The sequence below is a fragment of the Anabrus simplex genome, chromosome X (assembly GCF_040414725.1).
Source record: "Anabrus simplex isolate iqAnaSimp1 chromosome X, ASM4041472v1, whole genome shotgun sequence".
Classification (NCBI taxonomy): domain Eukaryota; kingdom Metazoa; phylum Arthropoda; class Insecta; order Orthoptera; family Tettigoniidae; genus Anabrus; species Anabrus simplex.
This window is the reverse complement of record NC_090279.1, coordinates 67,794,752-67,819,606: the sequence shown is the minus strand read 5'-3', so window position 1 is coordinate 67,819,606 and position 24,855 is coordinate 67,794,752. Positions and strand designations below refer to the sequence as shown.

Genomic DNA, 24,855 nt, shown 5'->3' with positions numbered 1-24,855 from the left:
AACATTGCATGTCTCATAACTTTGTCGTTTTTAAGGGAAGGCTGAAAATTACGTGTCTAGTGACCTTGTTGTTTAAAAGGAAGGAAGAACATTATGTGTGTGATGACCTTGTTGTTTTTAAGGGACGTAGATAATTGCATGCCTGATGACATTGTTGTATTTAAGGGATGGTAGAACTTTAGATGTCCCATAACCTTGTTGTTTCTAACAGAATATAGTATATCACATGTCTGATGACCTTGTTGTTTTAGGGAAGGTAGAACATTACATGTCCGGTGACCTTGTTACTTTTAATGGAATGTAGAACATACACGACTGATGACCTCGCTGTTCTGTAAAGTTTCCCTGTAGTTAGTGTTAAAGCAGGAGAAAGAACGTCACGACTTATTTACAAGTATCTTTATTATATATCAACACTGTACATGAGATCTGTTCACAGCGGGATCTCGCAGATGAAGGACCGGGGATGTGCACAATAGATGTTCCACAGCAGACCTGTCCTGCCAGCAAAGGCGCACTTCCTACCAGCTCTGTTATCCGGGTCACCAGGCTTCCACCAACTGCTGAGAGCAGGCTCACCTGGAAACACAGGACATAAGTGTCGTACAGTAGATCCATAACACTTTATCTTTCTTCAGATTATCCCAGTTATTTCCGAGGTCACTGGAACACCCCAGGCTCATTTTGGTTTTCGCCTCAGATTTACGGCCAGATGGACTTCCTGACAACACGCGCATTTCTGGATGAAAATATCAACCCAGTATAGAGCGGGATTCGAACCTCAGCCTTCAGGACCACCAGTGGATTTGGGAGAAGAGCATCCACGTTATCCCCTGTTTGCCGTAAGAGGACACTAAAAGATCAACCACTGGATCTCACTTGAGACCGTGGTTTGACGACCACGGTTCCTCTAGCTGAGCCTGGCATTTTCCCCACTAAATTCTTGTCAGGCTCCTCTCTCTTATCTTTCTTGTGCGACCTCTCTGGGTCAACACTTGTTCTAGTCCGACACCGACGGCCTTGGGAGTCTTTCATAATCACGACCGTCGTGGGGCTTCTCTATCTTTCCGGTACCTTCAATTTTTAGAAGTGCCGGACCGCTTCTGATTGGTGCTTATATAGGATGGTTGTCCAGTGGTATTCCTATTAAAACAATATTCACTGATGTTCTACTTGACTGCACTGTTAAGCCACCAGTAATCTTATTCTAAAAATAATTTCTTTTCATGGCAACAACTTCCCACGTGAGCTTTTCGTCAAACTGGTATTACATATTGCTATCATGAAGTCAACCAGGTCCGTGTAAATGAGATCGGAATATGTTCACAGATCCACGAATTGGAGCGATGTCAATTTTATCTTCGCTTTTCACAGGCAGCTGAAGCACTTTGTGGAAATTTATAAAGAAGTCTTGGATGTTACCTCGTGCTCCAGTTTTCAATCCGATAACTTTGATGGTACGAAGCTGGTACTTCATGTCGATACGCCGTGTGCTGCCAGTTGTACTCTATTACGTGCATTCCCACTTCTGTATTGAATTGTATTCCCTATCATTACGCACCGCGGTATTTCTATTCTGATTTGATGTACTTATTCTTACAGTTCTATTAATAAATAGTCTGTCCCTTATAAGACACAGTCATCGCTTTCGGTATATTTTCAACATTTTCAAGTTTCGTAATTCTTATCCGTGTGCTTTGAGGTTGCGACAACATTGTTGTTTTATTTTCCCGGTAAGTACGACCCCGTGGGTAGGGACCATAGAATACATCCATGGTATTCCCTGCCAATCGTAAGAGGGTAACAAAATGCGCCCCAGGAGCTCTTCACTTTGGGGCGTGACTTAGTGACCGTGGGGAAGTTAGCTGAGTCCTGGCATTACTTCCACATAATTTTGTCAGGCTCCTCACTTTCATCTATCCTTGGTTAACTCTCGTTCTTGTCCGACCACGGCGATATTACATTTTCGATACCTGAATTGACTTTCATCTCCCCCTTCCCTTTCTTTAGCCGATACCTTCATCTCTCGAAGTGTCAGACCTTTTCATTCTTTTGCTCCATTAGTGGATGGCTGCCCAATTTTAGTTCCTCATAAAATACAAATACCACCATACCACCACCCAATAACTGAAAATAGTAATAAGTAACAAATGTCGACATGAAATATTGACCGAGCTGCCTCAGAGACGATGAAGTCTTGTCGCTATAACGTACCACAGTGGTTCGAGTGATTAAATAGGCCAGAGAAGAAGTTGAAGTACATGCTGATGCTCCTCAAACCAAGATCAAATCCACTATGCGTGGAGCACTGTCGTCTGAAGAAGTTGTGGCAGTGCCTTGTTATACATCTGTTGACCTAAAATGTCCACTTAGTAAGAATCGCGCCGTGCTGTCAGAAACTCACAACATTATAAACGACTAGTGCTGTACGACAAGTAATTGGAAATAAGAACCACACATGTTAATGTATTTATGAAACAAAAGACAGATAGTCGTTACCCCTGGAAGCACTGAACGCTGAAAGGCATAACAGTCCATAATGATAATGTATGTATGTTAATAGTCTTTAATACATACTATGGAGATAACATGGTTCGCATAGTGCAAATGATCCATTCACTGAGAGATAGTATTTAACACTTAACAGTTCGAGATCTTGTAATGTGTAACTGGTGCCAATGATTCCCGTTTCCTCAGTAACTTTGTGTAAAGCAACATAAGAGCCGTTGTAGCTCTGTACATCTTCACACGAGGCAATCACTTCGCAGAAATGAGCGTCTGTCTATAACTGGGGAAACATTCTCATTATTTCAATGTCGTCCTGAATGACTAACAAAATAGGGATTTAATACGTGAAAGATCTGGCCAAGGTATCCTCACAGCCACCGAACTCTAGCACTCGGCGTGCTGGTAGCACCTGGGTATCGTAACGTGCCATGCTGTGTTCCACTGAGTAACATCAGAGATAAACAAGACTCCTTCATGCGATGGTTTTCTAGGAGGTTCCTTCCCATCTGTAATTTTTCTACTTTCATTGAGGACGCCCACTGACGAAACTATGCCCATCCCGATCTGTCACCCGTAGTGCACATTTTATAACAGACACAAACATACCTCAAGTCAATACAAACCGGTGAACCACCCAAAAGTCAGCCAAAGTGAAGCGATGAGAATCATAATTGCGACGAACGAAATACACAAAGGCATAGTGCAAATATCACCCCCAGTGGAGTGATAGTGTCAGACTGTACTTGTTGGGAATACAGTGATGCGAAACGTGCAAGTCGCAGACTCAAAGAGAAACGGAAATTGTAGTAGCTGCAATAAGGAAGCTGAAAAGAGAGCACAGTGAGATTCAAAACAAATTCGAGCACTTTCTTTTATTATAAATGAGAAGAAACGGGAAGGAGATGGTTTCAAATATCACAAATAATATGAAAATTCAAGCGCACCAGAAAGTAGAAACTGCTTCGGTAGGCGATGATGTGAAGGTGAAGAGAGCAAGTACATATGTATCGATTAGTTAACCTGAGGTCAAGTGAAGACACCGCGGTTCACGTCTAAACGTCATCTGTTCAGAAGAAAACATTTCCGGGATCAAATCGCAGAGAGAGACTATTAGAACAGCGAAGTTGGCTTTGGTCGTCTTACTATCGACGATGTCACTACTTGGTCTGAGGTTCAGGTGGTTCCGTAGTCGTTAGCAGGGATATGGATGACATTGCCACACAACTTTCATTCTGTGTCTCTGAAGTGTTAGCATCTCAATTTGTAAATTACTATTCACGTTCGAGTACAGAGAGACACCATTGAGTACTTGGCGATTACGACGAAGTTAGGAACACTTCGTATCTATTATACGTTCACGACGAGACATGTGGGCACTTTTAATTAATTAATTAATTAATTAATAAGAGCATGCAAATGCACATAGGGAAGTGTGGGTGTTTATTCTCTGGTATAATATAGTAGTGCTCTCTTGCGATTCCTTCAACAGGAGAAGTATTATTTGTCACACAAACTACACGAAGAGTCCTTGTTGGGTTCATGGTATTTCGTATCCTTGCATATTCTGTGGTGGTATCCACGTATCGCCAGGCTTGTCAGTGCAGAACGCACGTCGTGGTTTCCTTTTGTCCATCCTCTACCAATCATGGCATCTGTAGAGTAGAAATTCTCTTCTACATTCGTCCGCTTGTCTCTTCGGAGGGTCAATAATTGTTTTCTTGGCTGGTTGATGGCAGCATCAAGTCCTCATTGAAGGAGGTTCAGACGCAAGCCTTGAGGGCGCTTTTTTGCTATTCCGAGGGCTCATTTTAGGAAGCGGACTTTTACTTTTTCTATTGTCTCTAGAAATTCCCAGATCAGTTCCAAGTCGTACGTGATAATTGGTACTATTTTAGCGCTGAACAGAGTCATAGCTCTTATCGCTCTTTCCCTGATGTGGATCCTGTATGACGCTCCTGATGTCTCTAGAGTTAGTCCTAAGTACTTGTTCCTAGTAACATCTTGTCTTCGGTCGGTAACCTGCCCCTCTTCGAAAAACCATATGTATACTTTTTCCTAGTTCATGACGAATTTGTTGTTTTCAGCTCAAATTTTCAGTTTGTTTAAGGCTTCTTTAAGGTCATTATCGGTCTGCGAACCTAGGACCATGTCATGAGGATACATATAGAGCGACACCGTTTTCATATTTTCAATGGATTTTCTGCGTCAGGTGTAGCAATGTTAAACAGGAGGGACTAACAGGGTCACCTTGAATTACTCAATTTGTTTGAAGGATTTCTTTTGATATACTTATCCCGTCGTTTATCGCTACATTGCTTTGTGATAGGAGTTTACTATGAGTTTTACAATTGCCTTGTCTTCTGTCATGGAGTCCATACTGTTCCTGTCCAACATGTCGAATGTGAAGACTGTACAGTATTTGCCTTCGGGGAGTCTTAAGCCGCCCAGATGTCTTCTTGTAAACATTTTATAGCCTGTGAAGGTGATCGTTTCCTTCTTAATCTGAATTGATACTCTTATATTTGATGGTCAGTGAAGTTCGTTTGTCCTTCTGATATTATACTCCAGAGCAATCCCTCGTTATGAGATTGGTTTGTCGGCTTGTCCTTTCCTTTATATCATGTCTTTATTCTAAATTTCCTCCAGTCCTCGGAGATTCTTCCGCTTTGTAGACATTTGCTGAACAAAAAGACCCATATATTTGCAAGGTGTTGTGCACTTCTTGAGACCGAGGAATCCTAATTCCGATGGTCTGACGATATGACTACCTTATTTAAATCAATAATTTAAAATGCTCAAGCACAAAACACACCAAGGAGTTTCTCAGCGGAGGTTTACGAACACTTGGTGTTTGTCCACTGTGAGATGCATTCGGTACTTCTTAAAATCTGGTTTTCGTTTTGTCCTCAAAGGAAGTTTTCAGCTCACACAATAGAGAACACTTTTCCACATCAGGGAGGCCATCCGGCTGTAAAACTCTGTGGCCCCACCAGAGAATAGAGATGACCTCCTATGTGTCTCAGACCAAACAAGTGCTGTTTTATCCCCAACGGAACTGTTCATCGTCTCTGAGTGCAAACGCTAAGGACAAGGCCACACATTCTACCAATCAGAAATGAGAAAATCTGCGACAAAACACGGGACTGCGTTTCTGCATTTGAGACTGAGATAAATCAGCGTCTTGGAGGAATATAAAGTTCTGGCTATGATGTAAATGAGACCTGGTAATCTGGCAATCTAGAAGTTGTAGCTTGCTGCTTGTGAGAACTGTTGAAGTCTGCTTTTTTTTTTTTTTTTTTTTTTTTTGCTTTACGTCGCACCGACACAGATAGGTCTTATGGCGACGATGGGACAGGGAAGGGAGCGGCCGTGGCCTTACTTAAGGTACAGCCCCAGCATTTGCCTGGTGTGAAAATGGGAAACCACGGAAAAACATTTTCAGGGCTGCCGACAGTGGGGTTCGAAACTACTACCTCCCGAATACTGGATAAAGTCTGCGAAGGCTACTCAAATATTTCCACGTGTCAAAGTAAAGACATTCCAGCTCTGGCTCGGCTCAGTAATATCAATGACGCTGAAAACGGTGATACGCGTATCCTTATAGGTAATTCACGGCGATATATATCCTGAAACAGATACAGCATTTACGTTGGGTCGTCATCATTCAAAACCGTTTGTTATAATTATATAAAAATATTGTTTTCGAGGTCATCTGAGCGAGTACCGAAAAGTACATTCTAGCCGTGAAAATGGAAATATGGATATTCTAAGCAAGTTTCTGGGCCCTGCCTCACGAATTACTTCAAGTGATTCAGAGAAAATAAGGAAATGTTTAGTAAGAAATCGGTAAAACACAACTATAAATAGAGATCGGAGTAACTGACAATTGCTAGTGATTGGTAGTGTGTGTGAAAAGAATGGTTATAAAGAGAATAATAAAATATTACGACAGGCAGTACATTTAAACAGGAAGCGACACATTCTTATTCACTCGGGCTGTTTGTCTACGAGCTTTACCTGTAATACTTATCGTCGCTCATGTGGGTCCTCTTCTCGCCATGAGTGTGTTGGTGATCAAGAAACACCCTGTACCTGCTAGTTGGTAGTAACATTTCTCACAACGAGAACTCCATGACGAGGATTTCTTATTAAATAGCATGTGCATCACTAAATGACATTCACTTCCCCTACGCGATGCAGGAGCATTCGCACCCGTTTCCCAGGCGATCGACCGTCTCATGGTGAGAAACTTTTCGAAGGCGTTTTTGACGGCTGCTTCGTTGTTGAACCTCTTTCGTGTCCAACCATGACCCCAGGGTACTGTTGTCGTGTGAGTGACTGCAGTCACGTCCTAGTACTTGAACAATGGGCAACGACTGAGGGGACGAGTAAGTTGTACTGAGAGTCTGGAGTAGCATTGGGCACCTCGGACATATTCTGAGTGATGGCCCTCCTTGAGTCGGGAGTAGTATTGAGTACCTCGGACATATTCTGAGTCATGGCCCTCCTTGAGTCTGGAGTAGTATTGGGCACCTCGGACATATTCTGAGTCATGGTCCTCCTTGAGTCAGGAGTAGTATTGGGCACCTCAGACATATTCTGAGTCATGGCCCTCCTTGAGTCGGGAGTAGTATTGGGCTCCTCGGACATATTCTGAGTCATGGCCCTCCTTGAGTCGGGAGTAGTATTGGGCACCTCGGACATATTCTGAGTCATGGTCCTCCTTGTGTCGGGAGTAGAATTGGGCACCTCGGACATATTCTGAGTCATGCCCTCCTTGTGCTTAAGAGGCGAGGACTATACAATCAACCGTAGGTCGCTAACCTGTCAGAGGAGAGATTCTCACTTGGACTATGTGTAAGTAGATTAGCAGCTTGCTTCACATAATTTACCGAGCTGAGAAAATTTTACGCAAGCCTCCGGGAGTAAAGGATTTCCAATTAGTTTTGACATTGTAGGATTCTTTGGAAGCAAAGAGGTGAAGGAAATGGTCTTCGATATTAATCTATCTACCCACACTAATGGGGAAACATAACAAATAAAGTAGAAATGGGCGAGTTAGGAAGAGTTAAGAAATAATGATATTTCGACAAGCGGTGATAATGAGGAAGCGATAGGAGGAAATAAAATGCTTTTAACAAGTGTTGAATAGGGATGAGCAGTGTGTGGGGTACGGAGGGAGAAAGGAAAAAAGGAATGTTTTGGATTAATCTGGTAAACTCATAGTACTTCCGAGCAAATAATGGTACAGGTGGAAGGAATATAAGAAGAAATATTCATCTTGACGTCGCGAACAACCAAGCTCACAGAGTAACAAGATGAGCCTGGAAAGTTAGTAAAGGTCCTTCTGATTTGACGAAAGCAGTAATTGCACCTATTTGTAAGCAAGAGGACTGCTAGAACCATCAAGGTACTTCAACGACACTGATGATGGTGATTCTTTCGAGCAACGGGCAAGGTATTTACAAGTATTTTTGGAGGGAGAAAACAATAAATGTCTTATAATAAGTTGGATGAGACCAGTGTGGTTTGAGACCTCAGAGGGGTTTTCATGGTCAAATCTTCAGTATTCGTCACATAAGTAAAAAGTGCTATGATATGAATAGCAAGTTGTGTTTATGTTTCGTAGATCTAGAGAAGGCATATGACAGAGTACTTCAGGGAAGGATGTCAGCCACACTGGGAGAATATGGGATTAAGCCTAGATTATTGGGAGCAATAAAACTCACTTATGTTGACATTTAAAGTTGATGGTAGAACGAGTTCATGATTCAAGGTACTTACAGGGGTGGGATATGGCTGCAATCTTCAATGTTGTTGTTCATAGTTTACAAGGATCATCTACTGGAAGGTATAAAGCGCCAGGGATGCTGAAATGTCGTAAGCATTTTGGTGTTAATGGCAGACAGAGCTGAAAGCCTGCAGTCTAAGTTCTTGGAACTTAAAATAGGTGCAGTGAGTACGACATTAATATTGGCATTACCAAGCATAAAGGGGCTCCCTGGCCGAGGCGGTAAAGCTCTACTCGGTTCGCCCGAAAGGACGTGGGTTCGAATCCACGTCAGAAAGTCGTAAAATTTAGGAAATGAGTTTTCCACTTCCGGAGGTGCATATGGCCCTGAGGTTCATTCATCCTACACCAAAAATGAGTACCAGGTTAATTCTTGGGGGCTAAAGCGGCCGGGCGTAGCGCTAACAACTCTACCCCATCAAGTGCCGAGGTTACGAATAGTGGAAGCCTTTACCTTCCACCACTCCCAGGGCCTTCGTGGCCTGTACGGAGATGTCTTTGCTTTCTTTTTTTTTTGTTACCAAGAATAAAGTCATGTCAGTGGGGAAGAAAGTTCCGAGAACTGAATGTCAGGTCGGAGATACAAAACTTGAATATCTCCCAGGAAGCAAGGTGCAGTAAAGTTAATGCAGTGAGTTCTGGGATGAAACGGTCTGTTTTCAGAAAACTTCGCTGTGTGGGAGTGCAAGCTGGGAGGACTCTAGATATCTCGTCCATACGTTAGTTGTAATATACATTGAAATAACGAGAATGAAGTCTAGAAACACCGGGTGGGAACAATGACAGGAAGGTACCCAGAATGAGAAGGTAAATGCTAAGTGATGCATAAGCTCCATTGATGAAGCGGTACTCCGGTGTTGGGGTCGCGTGAGGTGAATGGAGTGTGATGGGTTACCTGCGAGAATAATGGAGTCGGTCATCGAGGGTAAGAGCAGTAGAGGAGACCAGGACTCAGTTTCTAATTATTTAAAGACAAGAGGTGTGGAACTAAACGAGGGCACAACAGTCTATTATGACGATGTCCCTACCATGACCCCAATGTGTCCTACTCTCTAGTTGACGTCCGTGATAAACCTGCACGTCTTGGTGCGGCACATAGCCTAATCCTGTCAAAGAACACCGAGAGGTCTGCTCAAGGATTAACGTCCCCATCCGACAGATGAATGTCCTCATACCCTCAATTTACGACTCTTTCCCTTCATTTAGACAAAACTTATATTATTCATGTTATGTTACAGTAACTACATTCGTATGGTTTGGGAGACGCCAACGTGCCGGAATTTTATCCATCAGGGTTTATTTTATGTGCCAGTAAATCTACCGTCACGAGACTGACATACCACCTGACTGAGCGAGGATCGAACCTGCCAAGTTGGGCTCTGAACGCCATTGGGCTACCGCTTGGGCTACTGCGGGCAGGACTTCTTCATTCCTCCCCTGATTATAGGCAATACGGTGTGGTCGTCAGCCAGTGACATCGCTAACTACAGCTAAATGTCGGCTTCTGTTGTTTAATATGACAAACGTCTTCCGTCCGACATTCGGTAATTCATGAGGAGAAGAGAGCTAGAGAGAACTCACCTTTCACAGACACCCAACGATCTTCACCTTCGGGCTTGTAAACTCCCATCCAGGGGCTCGAGCTACAACTCTTGTACATTGTAGGGAACACCTCGCTTCTCTCCCGTTCACTTTCCCATACCATGAGATCGCCTCCGTCTCTCTTGCACTGCTCCCTGGCGTCACTCCAGCTCTTCATTTCGTTGTACGCCTTATAACAGTTGAAACCTTCAAACAGTCGGTAACCTGTGGGCAGTTAGAACATCACATTTAAATAGTTAGTCCACACTTTTAGATTTTAGACCATCCTACGTGTGAAAATGACGATCCTTCAATATTTGTCCTTCTTTTAGATGCATGACATGATCAGGAGGCACGGTAGCGTACAGAAGAGGAGATAATGAGATGAAGTGAAGGACGTGATGTTTTTTTTTTTTATTGGCTTTACGTCGCACCGACACAGATAGGTCTTACAGCGACGATAGGAAAGGAGGGGGTTAGGACTGGGAAGGAAGCGGCCGTGGCCTTAATTAAGGTACAGCCCCAGCATTTGCCTGGTGTGAAAATGGGAAACCACGGAAAACCATCTTCAGGGCTGCCGACAGTGGGGCTCGAACCCACTATCTCCCGATTTCCGGATACTGGCCGCACTTAAGCGACTGCAGCTATCGAGCTCGGTAGGACGTGATGTACGATAGCGGAAAAGGAGAGGGTGTAACGCGGTGCCGACATGCAGCCTACTTCGGTCATAAAGCAGCAAGCGATTTGCTCAAGGCTCAACTTCGCCCTCCCTCTAAATGAGCAATGTGGTGAGGTTTGTAATGAATCCAGGCTTTTGTACGCTATCTACCAGCACCTCTCCCACCCGGCTGGCCAACATTGTGATGGTGAAAATTGTTTCGACCAACGGGACGCCTTAAGCATCTTGCCCAGCAGGCGGACCAGTGCTTCTATCTACGTGATAAACTGATGTGTGCAGGTCATTTCAGGAGCTGGATCGTTCGGAGTATTTTCGAGATGATTTAGCTGTCTTGGAAACAGCCAGCTCTCTTCGTATTCCGGAGATGTGAAAAATGAATAATCAACAACAACACCGTCGTATTTCCTGTACTTGGTCATGGATACTTAAATATGTGTGGCGCGTCTGAAAGTGCCCAGTTTTCAGCTGAGTAACTTGGATTGGAAATTGGACATATTATATATTGCCGGATATTCCTAACGATTTCCATAACGTTTTATTCTACTGGCTACCATGTGACTTGAAACCAATGATTCCTACACACGCCTGCTCTAATTGTATGATGATATGAATTAGAATGTTTGCAATTATATCACCAGGGGTGAAGTTCAGTCCAGCATGCATTGCTTTGGGCTGGATCCAGCTGTACACACAGGAAACGAACGTGAAACCAGACCATGATATGCCAACTGATCTTCTTTTTTCTGAGGTAAATGCTTCCTAATAAGAAAACCTTCACTTGTAATGATTCACAGCTAAACATACTTCCTTCTGTAAGCTTTAGCTCGTGTAATATCAACGTCCATGCTCCTTCTTCCACTCAAACATTGCACTATGGCAGCAGTAGCACGATCATTTAAGGCCCTTCACTCAAATGAGAGGCAAAGTGGCGGTAATAATAATAATAATCGTATGGCCTCAGCTACCGTTTGCAGACATTTCGATTTGACGCCATCTGGCTGTCTGCTCGTCAATTTCGACGTTCCGGTTTACTCTGTCTGCCATCTAGCGGACCTAGAGTAAACCGGAGCTCTCTTGGGCGTCTATGGCTGAGATTTTAATTAATTTTGTCGGGTAAATACCAAATGTATCACCAGAGATCTTTTACATGCCGACATCGTACGACATGGAGTGTCGATTGGACTTTTTTCCGCCCTTCAAAAATCCGACTACCTCTGCTATCTTGGGATCCGGAGGCCGACACTCTACCACAGATCCACAGAGGCAGCTAGAGTGGCGGTAAGTCGTGATGATTAAGCGGTGCCGAAAACCACTAGGAGATTTTGTTTTAAAAGAAGAGAATCTAAGACAATGCATTCCATTCTTAACTTTCAGTTGATATTTCTTTAACATTGTATAGAATATAATTATTTCCTATTCTTGTTGACTTGTGTTCAGATTCGGGATTTTTATAGTGACATCTGTCCGCGTGGATTGTCCCTTCTCTGGAGAGTTACGTTTCCTAACTGTCCTCGGGAGAAATTTCATCGATCTCCGTAAATTACTTTACTTTTATCAAGAAGTAATGCTCAAAATTGATATCACACATAAAAACAAATTATGAGTCGGATGTGTGTCCTTCCCTCGGACAGACTTCTCCCACTTCTCTAAATGGCTACCTGAAGATGATCGGTTATGTGTACGAAACATGCGGCACTGTCTTCAAGCGCAGTAAGACATAACGCAAGACGCATTATGTATTAATGACTTCCTCTTGAATTTAGTTGCATTTTCCCTGTTTTGTTGCCATCTCCATTTTCTCACTATTAATAACTCTGGAGCCACCTAAATCTACATTAATCACTCATTAGTGGGGGCTTTTCTCCAACTGCAAAGTTTCTAACATGTACAGTATTTCCAATAGTTGCGAGCAATAGAACCACTAGAATGTGGTCCACATTGGATTTCTTAAAAGTGAACGACATATTACTAACTTCATAATTTGTACAACTTTTGAATGAATTACGCGAGAAATTATTTTGAAATATTTTAAAAGGTAAATCTCAGCGGTTGGCAACACTGCGTTTGTGAGTATTTCTACCTCATTACGCCTTGATTAGTCACTAAATGCAGCTTTTTTTGTGTTGGCCTGCGAGGCCCATGTTATACATTAGTGTAGAATAAACGAGCACTTACACAAAACAGGAGCACATATGACAGTCAGTAAAACTGAGAACATCAGCACTGATCAACGGCATCCACACTTGGGAAGAACCGTCGTTCTCAGACCGAATTATAATAATACTGTGAAAGAAAACAAAGGCCAGGTCATGTCGTCCTAGAACGTCCTGAACCCGCACATATTGTGCCACTCATCGGAAAGGCATCCGCAGTTGTACCAAGTAAAGTAATAAGAGTTACCGAGCGCAAGAGATAAATGGAGAACTTCTGCTTGACCACTGTCTGCCTCAAGGTCTATAAAGAGCTTCCACATGTTCTCCACGTGCCCAAGGAACCGCGAGGGAAGAATGGAATAACTGACAGAGAGATGACCTATAATTCAAACTTCAGCAAGTTTTATATATAAAAAAATTCACAAGATTAACGTGTCTCTTGATTTAATATTTCAGAAAAAAGTCTTGACAATTATTCCTTTCATACGTAATATTGATCATCTTTATGTTTGTGTAATTCAAATTGAAACATGGCGGGACATGCGTCACTGGTGTGTAACCATTCAGGGTTCTGTGATAGGGTGCATGTGACTTTAGGGTCTTCAAAAGGACTAATTCTCTTTAGGGAGACATAAACAGTTATCCGCGTTAACGTTATGTTCACTGAAAAGTATGATGAAAGAGAAGTTGGAGCAATTACAACTTTCGATCGAATCGTTCACATACGACTTAAGTCAGAAAATGATGTTCTGAGAAAAACACGATCAAAGTTTTAGAATCTCTGCCAAACGAACACGCATATATACCGGCAATTATTTTGAAGTTATATCACTAGTATAATTCTTTCCCAGGGTTAGTAGGTATTTACTTTAACTCGAAATATTGTTTATTTAGTACATATATTTAATCACAAAAGCAATCAATAAAGTAACTGTCATGGCACCTCGCCCAATTTTATAGTCTTACTCTGTCATTTTGATGAAGGCGGTGCCCTTCAGAGTTTTTCTTAATGTTAATATTATTTAGTCAGCGAATCTACTAAAAGGGCACTTTGTTACCTCCTTCAATTTTAAAGGCTCTGCCTTTGGTGTATTTATCAATGTTAAACTTTTTCTCTAATTAACTGCTGTTGGCATTTTACCAGTTTTTCTCTCTCGTTATAACGAAGGCTGTGCCTCCAACTAAAATTATCAAATGTAAAATTTATGCAGCGCAGGTTTTGACAAATTGCAAGTCATTAAATTAATCTTAACCTGGCAACGTTTCATGTAAAAATATTATCCTCTGTTTTTTGTCAGACATATTAAACGACTTGTTTTCAGATGGTGTTGTAAGGCTTTCGACTTATTTGCTATTCAATTATTCATGTGAAAAAATATCAATGATAAAACATTTTTTGTAAACTAAGTGATAATTTTAAATCTGTGGTTCTGACATCCTTTCTCTCCAGTGGATCCCCCAGGGGTTTTGTTTCCTATTTCCCCTACAAGTGGAATTCTCCATTCGAGGAACGGTTACAATCCTGATGTGTACTGTTCGCAGCTTTCAAGAGCGCCACGAACAAGTTGAGGAGGGAGACGAGCCTTTCTCTGAGAGTCCTGCGGAGTTCAGCAAGAACTGATAAGGATGGTTGCTAAATTTTGTACGTATTGCAATTCACCTGGAAACAAAATGTAAGTATGGATTCCTGGTAGTTTTATTGAAGTAGTTTCCAGTTGCTTTCCTGCCCAAAATCGTGAATCAATCTTAGATAATAATATTATGACTGCGTGCCGTAGGAAAGAGCCATAAACGGGAAGGTGACTTACTAAATGTGCACATCCAGATATTTGTCTCATGCAAAACTGAGAAGCCACGGAATCACCTTGAGGGATGTCGAACCCACAACCTCTACGTCATAGTATCATCGGCTCACGTGTGGGGCCGCTGTGCCGTACGCTGCGATATGTGGAACACTCACCGGGTCGGACCCAAGACGCTCTCATTTCTCATATTCTCTCTACTCGTGCACTCGTTCTGCAGACTGCTGCTCCAAGCAAACACCTACACAGTAACTGCAGGGTGAGTACTTTATCTGTGGAACGTGGAATACAACGATTAAGAGCTTTACTTTTCTGTCTGAACAAACTAGATCCAAATCTCCAAGAAACACATGTACGTTCGTCTCTCGTACACCACTCATAGATAATCTGATTAACTTCTTGAGAGTTTATCACTCACCTGAATGAGGACAGGACCTTGGTTTCGTAGTAGTAGTAGTAGCTGTAGTAGTAGTAGTTGGAGTAGTAGTAGTAGTACTACCTGGTGTAGTAGTAGTTGGAGCAGTGGTAATAGTAGTAGTCGGTGGAGTAGTAGCAGTCGCTGCAGTAGTGGTAGCTGGTGTAGTAGTTGCAGGTGTGACTGGCTTCATATATTGAGACGTCGAAGTACCTGGAAAAAAAATACGCATGAAATATGCAATTTCTGATAAATAAAAATCACTTCCGCTGCCTAGTCCGCCATGTATCCCTTCAAAACATACCCCTAACTTATACGTACATACGCACTACAAATCTCACTCCCATTCTCCCCACATAAATACCCCTTAGTTTCATTTATATTATCCTCTCCTAGAAAGTACCCCACTGAACCTCCTCTCCATTCATACTGTGCAAATAAAATTCGTATGGAATCATTTCACGGTCTCCGACAAGGCCTACTTCAGAATATGGTTATGTTCAAAAAACCGCCTGTACCAAGATTATTAAAATAGTGCATGTGTCTCTTACTTGTAATGATTCTATTTTGTCCAGTTGAAACACTACTCATCATGATAATGCCGCTCCAGAAAGGTGTATATGGTTTGCTGTATCATTCATGAAAGTGAAGAAAGGTTAGATTCCTTACTTAGGTCCTCTTGAACACAATCACGAGTTTAAGAAGGAGGAGATTAATTTTGATTTGATGACAAATAACGATAAGCTGTTTACACTTTATATTATTACTGTTATTTCAAAACAGAGTCATACAGCAACGGACATGATATAATTTAGTTCTCCTCCACACATGGCATTCATTCCAGAAGGAAACTCAGTTTGACAGCCAGATTTAAATTGGCTACTGATGCCACGCTTCCCGCATCGCTGATTACTCAGTGAAATATTCCGCGTCTGCTTCAATTCATCCGTACCTGTACACCGCAAAGAGATGAGCCCTATACCTAGAACTTAATGTTTCTCATCTTTAACTTTTCCATACCATAAAAATACTTCTTCCGCCGGTAAAAATACTCACCCACCTATCGATTTTATCTCATCTCTACAAAAACACTCGAGTTTTGGAAGAATCTTCGCATCCATTACGTCACTTCTCAACCACGAAACAATTCCTTATACAATATCTGGTAAATATGAATGTAGAGAATTACTTAATAATAACCACTATGTCCCCGTACTTTCACTTCCGCTGCCTAGTCCGCCATGTATCCTTTCCAAACAACACATGCACTCCCAGTCTCCCCACATAAATACCTCGTAGTTTCATTTAAAGTCCCACTGATAATACCTTCCTCTCCATTCAACTTCATAACAGATTCCACACTATGTCGTACGTTGTTCGTACCAACATGGAAAACTACCACACCCTTTCCCCATCTTCTGCCTTAACGTAATTCCTCTACCTTGGTTCCCTTTCCTCTGTGCACTTTCTCCCCGAGCCTAACTATGGAGTCCTCGATGACCAGAGTCTCGACCTCACTTACTTCATTATATCCGCTTCCCTACTAGTCTCAATAGTCTTCCCTGATGTTTGCTGACCATACCTTCCCCTCCATTTCCTCCTCTTCGTGACCCTGTTCCACCCCCTCTTCCCCACCTTTTCTCTTACCCCCACATTCCTGAAACAAGTTCATTTCCTCCAATATTCCTCTGTGTTTACCAGCGGTTACTCACGGATACCCTAGTGATAACTGCCCTTGACTTTATCCCTTTGCCCTCAGTTTCCCCCCCCTTAAACTATTAGCATATCTGTCTTTCAGAACTTCTCCCCCACCGCACCCTGTACATTGTTCCTGTTCTCCGTCAGCAGCCTAAACACTTTTTCATACTTATCCCATATCTCCCTCCCGTCACCTGCTCTTTGTTTGGGCTATGATGGTCCAATCTCACCTCAAACTCCGTAGAGTTACGGTTAGCACAATTACTGGCAAAGCACGTGGTCTACGCTTTTTCCCACTACTTTGAGAAATGTAATGTTGGCAGGACTGCAGGTAGGTAGTTAAATATGATCACCTCGATTAGGAGTGCTGCTGGAAAGAACTGCATCACCTCGAGGCAAGGACACGAGTTCCCATTATTACCAAAAGCATTGTTCTGTAACACCACATTTCAAAGGCCTCTACTTTATTTCTCTACTTAGGATGACTCTAACGTTACAGACAAATACTTCGGCAAAGGACGGCCTGAATTGTATATTTATGGTGAGTAGAATGTTTCATTTACAAGATGGCTTCCTTTAGCAAATATTCTTCTTCGGTAATGAACGGATAGTTTCTCCTTTCATTCGTTAAGTTACTTCCTAGCCACCCAAATTCGTCCACTTCCTTTATGAGTACATTTCTTAGTCTTATATCACTTGCTTCACCTGACCTTATCTACTACATTCAACTGCCCTTGACATCCTCCAACAATGACGTTCCTCCATATCCAATACTGCCTGCTCTATATACACATTTAACTGAAGGAGAGGCAGACCACGCACCTGCCTCGCTCGCTGACCTCTGCAGTTTGTGTTACTCTTCGTTCTCTGTAATTCCAATCCTCTCAAGCATTTCAGAACGCCTAGTCCCGTAGACAATATCGAATAGGGAGGAGACTGACGCAGGCATGTTCCCTAGCTGATTGCCCCTGGACACGGAGGAGATACCGCCCACAAACACTGGGGTTCTACTTCTTTGGGGTAAGGAACACCGAGTGTGAATGAGAGTTCTATGACAACGATCAGGTCTTACCGTGTACTGGGGGATGTACAGAAGTCACCGAAACAAGCTGCTCAACTTCACTGCTATCACATGACCTTCTTTCTTGGTGGACATTCACGGCTAATTCCCATTGGTTCTCCGTCGATGTCAATCGCCGCGTATCAACCTGTAAAGAATATTGAACTCTTAAGACATAGAAAATTAAAGCCCACATTCAGTTCACAATCCACTATAATTACAAGGTGAGTATGAAGCACCCATTTGAAACAACCCTTCCTACTCACATTCCTGTTTCCTTCTTCGCACGTCACATGAGATGCCATTATGCCCAATTACCATACCACACAACCACAACTGGTGCTTTACTCGGAGTTTCGCCGCACCTTATAGTGGCAATCGGAGCCGTAACTTACGGAAAACCTATAACGTACTCCCAGAGATGCTGTTTGTTCGTTATTCTTAGATATTACTAAAACATCCCAGTTTCATTTAATTCGGTACAATTGTTCGTGTGTTTTAGAACTGAATGTTTAAAGCACGGAATTTCGGTATTTCTTGACATCATTCTCGTGCTGTAAAAAGAGACAATATGTCCAAAAAGAAATTAATTTATCAAACGAGACTTCTGATGTCTCCAAGCCCGGCTTCAGTGACCATAGTTTCGAGATAAAGGAAGTAGAGTGAACGAAATCACAATCACATATCAGAGTGAATATAACGGAGAGATTCAGGGATCGGTTCGGGAATACGGTACCGTAGACGTAGATGCGTTTCCAGGCGGTGTAGCAGTAGATATGACCTGGCTGGACTACTTCTTACGGCTCCAGGCAATGTAGCAGTAGATATGACCTGGATGGACTACTTCCTATGGCTCCAGGCAGTGTAGCAGTAGATATGACCTGACTGGACTACTTCTTACGGCTCCAGGCAGTGTAGCAGTAGACATGGCCTGGCTGGACTACTTGCCATGGCTCCAGGCATTGTAGCAGTAGATATGACCTGGCTGGACTACTTCCTATGGCTCCAGGCAGTGTAGCAGTGGATATGACCTGGCTGGACTACTTCGTACAGCTCCAGGCAGTGTAGCAGTATATGACCTGGCTGGGCTTATTCTTACTGCTCAAGGCAATATTGCACTAGATATCGATTGGCAGGACTTCTTCATTAAACCCAAGACGGCGGCAGTCTCCACTTCCACGGAGCTCTCTTTTTCCTCAGGGTCTCCATCTGGGCCGGACAAACTTTTCAGACTTCATCGTAAATCCGGGGAGGACCATTACGAGATATTTCCAGCCAGACCGATGTTCCTGGAATGATTTCTTAAAGGAAAGGTCTAGTTTCTACTTTATTTATTTTCCATAAACCCACAACCTGTGTGTTACCGTTATTATATTATTTAACAAGTTCAGGCTGTTTATCACAAAGACAAACTGTGTGAAATGTCTGTGAAATATAAATTCAGTTAACGACTAAGTTCTAGCGCCTCCTGTGACGATCTCCCGAACTAGCTGGCTGCTTGTCTTGGGGCAAGCATATTATCAACATGCAGATATTATTTTAAACACGGGATTTTTTCCCAGCAATAACAACACAATCGTGAGTAATTACGTCTGCTATGAGTTACTCCACTATCTTAAGCCGTTAGTGGTTAGCACATGCAAAGCAGGTTAGTATTTGATGCACTATGATATCAAGGACATACCTCCGCAAACTGTACTGTGGTTTGAAAGTTGGTTGAAATTTGAATGGTGCATGCAAATATTTATTATACACAGCACTAAGTTACGTGTATTAATCACATACAATATTATCCATCCAACACTGAAACACAACTCTGAATTTGATAATACACGGTACCGTTATTATCCAATGTCCACTGGCGTTCTTGTGGCCATGCACAGACAGGCCCAACTTCGAGCCCACAGACGATGCACAGTGGTCTCTGCTCGCCAGTGAAACTGCTAGCGTCAGGGGCAAGAGAACCTGGAACAAGTACAGAGTTCAACAGTTAACTATGAGTAAAATTACAGACAGAAAATATGGTACTTCAACGCAGAATACTGATTACAGCTTCATTCGCTATCCATCCTCAGTCAAACAAACACATTACCTTAGATCGTCAGCCCCACTTGAAAACTTTGATGGTCAGTTAAGAAAACAGCCCGCAATATTTTACTGTGTAAATTAATCGTCCGCTTCCCTTTACAATTTTAAGTATTCTGACAGGATTTATTAACATGTTCGTAAGTATTTGTTAATTATTGTGACGAGAACTTCATGAACTTGGTTCTAAGTACATGCTAAATGATCTGACCATTTCACGGCCCTTGATACATTTTCCTCTGTCGTGGCCAATATTCCTATAACGGAGCCTTGAAAACTAGAGCCCCGACTAGTCCAAGTAACGAGTGCCTTGTGCAGAGACTCACTGTAGTTAGGGACAATGGCGGAACGTGAACCAGCAAGTTGAAATGTAAAATGAGGAGCTCGAAATCTCTGATACTTTACAACATATCTGCGTCTATCACAGTCTGATGACCCGCAGGCTTGCCTTTACAAATTGGAAAGACATAATTCACAAAAAGAAGCCGTAGCTTCCAAAGCACATTACCTAGGTCGGGTCTCGAATCGAGAAGTTCACTTTACATTTGGGTTTAAGAAAGGTACTCAGAATCGGTAGGAGCAGTTGCTTCTAGTTTTACATTAGACGGGGCTTGAACCTCCAATTTTAGTTCACAATGATTTTACAATACGCCCGTTGTCGGGGCTGTAAAGTACGTTACACAGACCCTTAAAGCAGAAGGGGTGTATTACTCACATAATTAGTTATACCTGGTTATCCTCTCTGTATTAGTGGAACCAAACAGCAGAGGATGGGACCTTCATTAATTTTAGGGAAATGCGGACACACTAACTGTTACAAGCTTACTAAAATTTCTAAATCCTCCCGAGTTTCACACGCAGAATTTTCACATAATTACATTTCTGCCATACCTTGTTAATTACCCGCTCCCCCGTCTCCTCTCCCTTATTACACACACAAGTCAATCAGTACCAGACACATTTAAATATAGTATTAGCCGATGTTTCCTGAAGGATTTACTTTCATACATTTTGAGTGAATAATCAATTTGATATTATATCATTTGATGGGCTGATTGAATTGATCGCAGTTTTGATAACTTCTGAATGATTAAAAGAATAACTTACTGCCTATAGGTTACCCAACTTCAAAATACCACTTCTCTCCCAGGCTGATAAAGTGCTTTTAACACCAGGGAGCAGTCCAAAATCGATCCTAGGGACATATTGTCCCGGAAGTCAAATTACTAGAATATCTGACGGTTTAAGGCATTTCACACAGGTAACAGCATAGTCAACTTCACGAGGCCGCAATATCGAAACAGTTAACGTAAATGCCGGCAATGTCTACAAGTTTTCCTGTAGGATTCTACCATACACCTCTCTAAATGTGTCTATATTGGGCATAACAACTTATTTACTTTGGAGCACCTCCCCATTTACTGTACTTCACTGTTTGCATGAAGGAGCTATACGAAATTAGCTCAGAGATTCTATAGTATCCCCAGTTCACAAAAGACTAAGTGACAAACATATAAAGGGGATAGTTATAGGCCAGACAGCTTGACATGTGATGCACGTAAGATAAGGAAAGCATTCCTTCCTGTTACATTGCACACAATGTTTCAAACTGCTCTGATAGAAGGAAATTTGTGTTTAGGAAACGTCATTCCACTAAGGAAGGGTTCAAGCAAGATATGGCAGATATTTGATACTCAGGAGGCCAAATGGACTGCATCGCTATTCATCTATGCAACGTCCATTGAGAGAGCAGAACAAGGAAGAGAAGGCCGTTGGACTGGACAAGGTGTGGCTGAATCGGTAGCTCCATTTACAGAAAGCAAACTCAATGCCTTAGAATAGGTGGAACGCTGTCGGGTTATACTATGATTAAGAGTGGATCCCGCAAGCCATGTTAATTACTGCATGTTAATTACTGCGTCGATTCTGTGAAAGCAGCACATGGGGATAACTGCAAGTACCTAGGTGAGGTTTACAGATCTCTTCATATGGTTATGGGTGTATTTAGGGGTTATAGTAAGAATGTGAAACAGAGGCGTATAAGTCACTGGTAAGACCCATTCAGCGTCCGAGAGACTCACCAGATTTCTTGACTCAAGAACAACATGAAAATATCCAGAGGGGAACAGCGCAAATTGCTCTGGGTGGCGTCTAACAAAGAGTAGTGTTATGTTGGAAACTTCGGGCTGGGAAGACTTGAGAGTAAGGAGACAAATATTTTCAACATTATTTTGATTAGTAATACATCATCACACTTAACTCTATACCTAGCAATTGTCAGGGATAGAGATTTAAGTGTTATGCCTGCATGACCTAAGCGCCATCACAGTCCTGGCTCTGTGGCCTCTTAGCACACTTTGTACTCATATTCTTTGAGGAAAGAATGCTGTGGAAACAGACTGATGACGTGCAGCAGATCTTGATGAAAGTTGTGGAGACATGTGAAAACCTTGGTCTACACCTGAACTTAAAGACGACCAAGGCCCTGTGGGTCAACGGAGCTCCAATACTGAGAATATCGCCGTCAACGAGCGCTGCAGCTTCGTCTTAGGATAGCGCGGTGCTGTAGAGTCCTGGACTGTGAGGAAAGATTAGGAGCAATTGAAATGTGGGTCTGCTGTATTGACCAGGAGGTGTAAAACTGTGCTGGACTGCTAAGGTCATGAAGCTCTCCTACTCTGGCCATATCATGAGGCGCCCTCCTCCAAATAAATATATAAGGGCACATCGAGAGAAGAGGGGTCCTGCGAGACCCCGCACGTCTTGACTGGGAAACCTGCGACTGGGTTAAGCCAACGGCAAAAGTAAGATCGCCAACGTCCGATGACGGATACGGCACTAGGACTTTATCCAGTGTGATGCTAATTATTCCGGTAGACTGAGCGTCCAAAGAGACGGGAGGATAAAAGCGGAACATGCATTGAATAATGTACTCTTAATAACGGATTGTCCCTCTATTACTCGTGTGGAGAGACCGCACATAACTGTATAGCTTGGTGCCTGCTGGAAGACATATCTCCTACACTGACTGTACACTCACGTTCCCTTGTTTGAACATTCATCAATCACAAATTATCCCACTCAAATTCTATGAAAATTCCATTACTCTAAAGAGATATTCCATCCTTAAATTACCAAGTTCCACGGCGAAATGCTTTGGTACAACGGGTACCGGGTTCGATTAGCTGCCGTGTCGAGATTTAAACCCTATTCGGTTAATCGGGAGCCGGGCGTTTGTCACGTCTTCTTAAGTAGGAGCCGCATGCCCAGAGACATGGAGATCGCCCATAAGACCTGCCAAGGCCTGCTCCGGGGACATTCGCCGTTATTATTATTATTATTATTATTATTATTATTATTATTATTATTATTATTATTATTATTATTATTATTATTATTTGTCCAACACTTGTCCCGTTTCACTACGAGGTCGGGTATGAGTTGAGATGAACCTGTCGTGGCGGGTTCTTTTTTCTTTTGACCGGATATCCTCTGACGTCAAACTTATCAGAGAAGTTAATGAGATGAAATGAATTACCTGATATGATAGTAAGGAAGGAGAGGCTGAAACCCGGTGCCGGCACATAGCCTACTCGTGTCGAATAGCACCAAGCTGGCTGCTTATGACGGAAGATCTCCATCCGACGGTCGAATCAAAGGCAACAGCGTCATATGGCCTCACTCCGTATGAGCACTGCGGAGACGTTTACAATTTAATCCAGGCATTGGACACGCAATCTAGTGATTAGAAATTGCATGCCGCCAACATTCGTATTGTGAACATCTTATCGACCAACGGGACTCGAACCGAATAACCGCGGTGTCACAGCGTTTATACCTCAAAGCCTCAACGATGAAGACCAAGAGGCGGGTTGTTATTATTATTATTAGTAGTATTAAATTTCCAATCCAAGACTGACATCACTTCTCCCTTGACCCCTTGTTATCAGCTACAGAGAAATAAACAAACACTCACCAAGAGAAGCGACATCCTTACGAGTTCTGGTAGTGGTATCTTTAGCTCTGGCTTGCTATTTATTTCATTGACTTGAGTTGTAAGAAAGTCCCGCATGCTGAAAGCAGCCAGCTTGTTGGCCGACTCGATGACCTCTGAGAACCTTTGCCGTCATGTTCCGATAACCGAGAGGAGGTTTACCACGTAAAAAAACTCACTGTGCGAGCCTGTAACAAAAACTACGAATAATGAGCAGATTTTAACAAAACTCTTTCATTCTGTGACTAGGAAAGTTACATTTAGTCTATATTAAGTTAATTAGTTTAACATTAGGTTTGATTCTATCAGTAGCAAAATATGTGCGGCTCTTTAAACTGTGTAGGCCTGAACCCTCGGTGTCGGCATTCTTTCCTAAATTTACAACTTTGTGGCTTTGTTAATGAGTTCTCGAGCTCGGCTCACAATATTTGTACCCTAAACCAGCAGCGTCTTTGTCTGTGAAGTAAGATGTAGGTACGAGGGCGACCGAGAAGTTTGATTTATGAAACATTGACAGGAAGAGGTGCAAGTGTAATTTGGTAGCGAATATTCCACGCAAAATCTTCGATTACCGCTGCCGTTTTTACCACCTACATTTACCTCAAAAACCAACTGAACAAATCCTGAGAGTCTTAATATATGTCCGATCATCCGGCTTCTTCTTCTTCTGATCAAATTTTGTTAAATTGTCCTTCTCTCGGCTATCCGATTCAGTATCCCTTCATTCTTGTGTCAATCTGTCCAACTCATCTTCTATAGCACCACATTTCGAAAGCTTCTATTCCCTTTCTTTATCGTCCATGTTTCACTTCCGTACAATACCATGCTCCATAATTCCTATATTATTGTTAGAAGTACGACTTTCTTGCTTGCGCTAGTCTGCTCCTTACTTATTCCTTTCCTAAGCTGCGCTCCATTCCTTTGAACATCTTGTACTCCTCCAAGACTCTGTCCATACCATTCACCAATTTCTCCAGATTCAGATAAAATATCATCGACAAACCTTAGAGTTATTACTTCTTCTTCTGGGATAGCGATTTATTTCCCAAATTCCCCTTCTGTTTCCTTTATTGCCTGCTCTATGTAGAC

At 42.4% G+C, this 24,855-nt stretch overlaps 1 protein-coding gene across 1 annotated transcript; it reads right to left on the bottom strand.

Moving 5' to 3' along the window:
• Positions 1–433: 433 nt before the first annotated feature.
• Positions 434–23,844, bottom strand: LOC136886669 (uncharacterized). Its single transcript, XM_067159471.2, has 6 exons — positions 23,749–23,844; positions 19,527–19,652; positions 17,700–17,835; positions 14,933–15,142; positions 9,881–10,105; positions 434–579 (listed from the first exon to the last, which is right to left on the bottom strand). The coding sequence occupies exons 1-6, from the start codon at positions 23,842–23,844 to the stop codon at positions 434–436; spliced, it is 939 nt and encodes a 312-aa protein (XP_067015572.2).
• Positions 23,845–24,855: the final 1,011 nt, after the last annotated feature.

What these genes read in the sequence shown, in the direction of transcription:
- LOC136886669 (XM_067159471.2), bottom strand. Translation starts at nt 23,844, where the DNA reads ATGCGGGACTTTCTTACAACTCAAGTCAATGAAATAAATAGCAAGCCA. An exon ending in GTGGACATTGGATAATAACG is followed by an intron (nt 17,836 to 19,526) that starts GTACCGTGTATT and finishes TATTCTTTACAG; the next exon opens with GTTGATACGCGGCGATTGAC. An exon ending in TGTACATCCCCCAGTACACG is followed by an intron (nt 15,143 to 17,699) that starts GTAAGACCTGAT and finishes TTTTTTTTCCAG; the next exon opens with GTACTTCGACGTCTCAATAT.